This window comes from Nicotiana attenuata, chromosome 8, assembly GCF_001879085.1.
Source record: "Nicotiana attenuata strain UT chromosome 8, NIATTr2, whole genome shotgun sequence".
Taxonomy (NCBI): domain Eukaryota; kingdom Viridiplantae; phylum Streptophyta; class Magnoliopsida; order Solanales; family Solanaceae; genus Nicotiana; species Nicotiana attenuata.
The window spans coordinates 38,811,815-38,816,071 of NC_031996.1; the positions used below are offsets into that span (position 1 = coordinate 38,811,815).

Here is a 4,257-nt window from a genome sequence, read left to right on the forward strand (position 1 = left end):
CACCAGGTCAAAGTGCCAGATAGTCATGACTAGCAAAGAAATAGACATAGGGGTTGTAGACCCACCAAGGGAGATTGTAGAATCAGAATCGGAACTGAACGAGGAGGTCCGAAGGTTGAAACATCATATGGGAGCAATGTATCAGGCCTGGATTAAGGGACACCCTCCACCTTCATTCCCTACCAACTATGTAGAAAACCCTGCTTCTATTCCACCACTATCCCAAGCCCAGATGCCAAGTACCGTTGATCTCTCCCCACAACATGCACCAGGATTCACCCCTTACCACTCCTACCCCGGCACTTCGGCCCAAATTTTCCATGCTCCACCAGCCAAAAAAACTTCATACCCTGCTTCGACATCTGCTCCTATTTTTGTACCCCCTCCACAAGCTACCCTCCAATAATCCTCTAGTAAGCCCGCGTTCCCAGCTCCAGATACCCAATACTATGCCCTGGAACCCACCTTCAAAGTCCCAGATCCTTACCCCTACACTACTCACTTTGAGCCTCATGTTAAAATTGAGAAACCACCCAAGAATGCGGAGCAGGAGGAGATATTTAGGAAAGTAAAGTGTCTGGAGCAATGATTGAGAAATATGCAAGGGTTAGGAAGACAGGTGAGTGTGGCTTATAAGGATTTGTGTTTGTTCTCTGATGTCTAACTGCATGCCGGGTTCAAGATGCTCAAGTTTGACTTGTATGACGGACATGGGGATCCTGTAGCTCATCTGAGAGGTTATTGCAGTAAAATGAGAGGCGCCGGAGGAAAAGACGAATTACTGATGGCGTACTTCAGCCAGAGTCTTAGTGGGGGAGCTTTAGAATGGTACACCCGCCAGGACGCCAGCAGGTGGTACACATGGGACGATATGGCTAAGGCCTTTGCTCGGCACTTTCAGTACAATATAGACATTGTCCCAGATCGCCTATCTCTGACCAAGGTGGAAAAGAGGCCCAGTGAAAGCTTTAGAGAATATGGGTTCCGATGGATGAATCAAGCCGCGCGGGTCAATCCTCCAATGGAAGAAGACGAGATGGTTCAATACTTTCTTCAAGCCCTGGAGCCTACTTACTTCGGCCATTTGATCTCAGCCATTGGTAAGTCTTTCAATGATGTGGTAAAGATGGGAGAAATGGTGGAAGAGGGACTCAAGTCAAGCAAGATGATGAGCTACTCCGCCATAAAAGCAACCACAGTCGCAATCCAGGGTGGCACCGGGAGTTTGCTAGGCAAGAATAAGAAGGATGATGTCGCCATGGTTGTCTCTGGACCATGGCGTGGACCGAGAGGTTCACCTCACTCGTATGCTCAGCCTCGGCCCCAACCTCAAGCCAACACCCCGGCTCCATATACTCCACCCCAACATTACTTTCCCCCGCAAGACCCCCAAAACTCAGCCAGACCACCCCAATACAATGTTTACCATGCACAGTCATATGCTCAACCCCCTCCTTACCTGCAATGGCGTGCTACAATTCCACAAAATACTTATCCATCTCTACAACCCTACCAAATTCCTACTGGTCCAAATTTTCGACCAAGGCCGAAGTATAGAAGGGAAAGGCAGCAGCGAAAACAAACTTTTACCCCGCTTGGAGAGTCCTATGCCAGTCTGTTTCAAAGGTTGAGGCAGTTGGGCGTCTTGAGGCCGATTGAGTCAAAGATACCAAATCCCTTTCCAAAGAACCTTGATTATTCCCTTAGATGCGCCTATTGTTCTGATGCTCCAAGGCATGACATAGAGAAGTGTTGGCATTTGAAAAGGGCAATCCAGGAGCTCATTGATACAAACCAAGTTGTACTCCAAAGCCCAGACACGCCGAACATCAACCAAAACCGTTTGCCAGCCCATGCAGAGACGCATATGATTGAAATAGTTCATAAGGATGGGGAGCCCAGGAAGTCTTCCAAGTCCATCATGATGATTCAGTCCAGTGAAAAGTAATTTGGTTAAAGTTCCAGACTCTACCAAAGCAATGCCCTTGACAGTTGAAGGGGTGACAGAGAAGCTGAGCTCGCTCTATTTGAAGCCATCGGTGTTGGTCGTGAAAGGGCCTTCAAAAGATATTGGGGAAAGTCAAGAAAATCCAAAAGTGGTAGTTCCAGGGGTCCCAAGTAAGCCTGTCATAGTTGTGGAAGGGGCTCTTATTACTCCTATGTCATCAAACTAGTGACCTAGCTGCCAGTGGTTGATAACAAGACCGTTCCGTGGAATTACAAACAAGTGATAGTGACATACAAAGGAAAAGAGGTGGAGGAAGAAGTCAATGAAACTGGAGGATTGACTCATTCTGTGAGATGTTTTGCCCCAGAAGAATTAAGGAAAGCCAAGGCGTTCAAGGATAGTCAAATACCTTTAAAGAAACCGGTCACTGAAGAAGAGGCTGAAGAGTTCCTGAAAATGATGAAAGTGCAAGACTATTTCATTGTGGAGCATCTAAGGAAAACACTGGCTCAGATCTCTCTTTTGTCTTTGTTGATACATTCAGATGAACATCGCAGGGCCCTGATGAAGATTTTGAATGAGGCGCATGTTCCTGATAAGATCACAGTGAACCACTTGGAAAAGATAGCTAACAAGATCGTCGAAGTAAACAGGATCACTTTCTCAGAGGATGAACTTCCTATGGAGCGTATAGAACACAACCGAGCTCTTTATCTCACGGTGAAGTGCGAACATTCTATTGTCTTAAGGGTGTTGTTTGATACTGGCTCTAGTGCAAATATTTGCTCTTTGTCTACTCGGCAAAAGTTGAATATCAGAACAGAAAGAATCCACATGAACAGTGTATGTGTTCGAGGCTTTGATGGGGGAGGTAAAGATTCTATTGGTGATATAATGATCGAATTGTCGATAGGGCCAGTTGAGTTCACTATGGAATTCCAAGTGTTAGATATGGCTGTCTCCTACAATTTGTTGTTGGGCAGGACCTGGATATAAGCTGCTAAGGCAGTCCCATCATCTTTTCATCAAATGGTAAAGTTCGAATGGGACAGGCAGGAAATAGTTGTGCACGGTGATGAGGAATTATCAGCTTGTAATGACACAATTGTTCCATTTATTTAGGCTGAAGTTGATAAGGGACCTTGGATCTATCAACTTTCGAAACAGAGTCTGTTGAGAAGATTCCTGAAGGAAAATGCATTCCGGGTCCTAAGTTATCCTCCGCGTCTGTCATGGTAGCAAATGAAATGTTGAAGAATGGTTTTGTGTCAGGTAAGGGTCTGGGCTCATCTTTGTAGGGTATTATGCATCCAGTGCGCCCCCGTGGAAATCTTGGTACATTTGGTTTGGGATTCATGACCACAGAGAAGGACATGAAAAGGGTTAAAGTCTGAAATATAAGGTATGTTCACTCCCCAAGCCTGTCCAACACATCTCTAAGTCTTTTTTCAAGCCAAGGACCAAAAAACCTCCAATATCATCAGTCCCAAAACCTGTGGTCGATGTTGATGAAGAGCTGATCAAGAGGTTCCAGAGTCTGTTTGATGAGATTAATATGGTAGAAGTTGGTGAAGGTTCTAGTAAAGCAGATGTGCAGCTCGTTGGGCCAAATGTGAAGCTTAGCAATTGGGAAGCTACTACTCTCCCCGCCAGGAAGGAGTTTTAGTAGTTTGCTTTGTTTTCCTTTCTGTTATTTGAGTTATTCTAGGGTTGTAATCCAGATTTTTAGTTTGCTTGTCTTAATGTTCAAACGCTTCTATCCTTTTATTTTCAATGAAATGCAATTTCCCGTTTTCCATTATTTCTAATAGTGTTGATTTTTTTTTTCTTTTGTACAGTTCTTTTTATGCTGGTTGCAATGACATGACATGCATGAGGAATTTTCAGCCAAGTCTTAAAAGCCAATCTGATTCTGAAATAATAATCCAAGAAGTAGAGTACGATGATGAAACAAAATATGATTAGGAAGCAGCATTTGAGGAAATCAGTAAAGAGCTAAACCACTTTGAAGAAAAACCAAAGCCTAATTTGAATGAAACTGAAGCAATCTATTTAGGAGACCAGGATAATGTTAGGGAAACCAAGATAAGTGTTCATCTTGAACCGCAAGTTAAGGAAGAAATAATCAAAATATTGCTTGAGTACAAAGGTGTCTTTGCATGGTTGTATGATGATATGCCGGGTATGAGCACCGATTTGGTAGTTCATAAATTGCCAATTGATCCAGCCTTCCCTCATATCAAGAAAAAGTTAAGAAAGTTCAAGTCCGATATGAGTGTGAAGATAAAAGAAGAAGTCACAAAGCAGCT

General features: G+C 44.0%; 1 protein-coding gene across 1 annotated transcript; it reads left to right on the forward strand.

Moving 5' to 3' along the window:
• LOC109231668 lies at positions 683 to 3,614 on the forward strand. The gene is made up of 6 exons (XM_019397311.1): positions 683 to 1,734; positions 1,934 to 2,099; positions 2,183 to 2,905; positions 3,071 to 3,154; positions 3,247 to 3,336; positions 3,402 to 3,614. Exons 1-6 carry the CDS (start codon positions 683 to 685, stop codon positions 3,612 to 3,614), a joined length of 2,328 nt encoding a protein of 775 aa, XP_019252856.1.

Excerpts from the sequence above, each read along its gene's own strand:
- LOC109231668 (XM_019397311.1), top strand. The coding sequence starts at position 683 with ATGCTCAAGTTTGACTTGTATGACGGACATGGGGATCCTGTAGCTCAT. Across the intron at positions 2,100-2,182 it reads GTCAAGAAAATCCAAAAGTG|CTGCCAGTGGTTGATAACAA; the intron begins GTAGTTCCAGGG and ends CTAGTGACCTAG. Across the intron at positions 2,906-3,070 it reads TCCAAGTGTTAGATATGGCT|GCTGAAGTTGATAAGGGACC; the intron begins GTCTCCTACAAT and ends CCATTTATTTAG.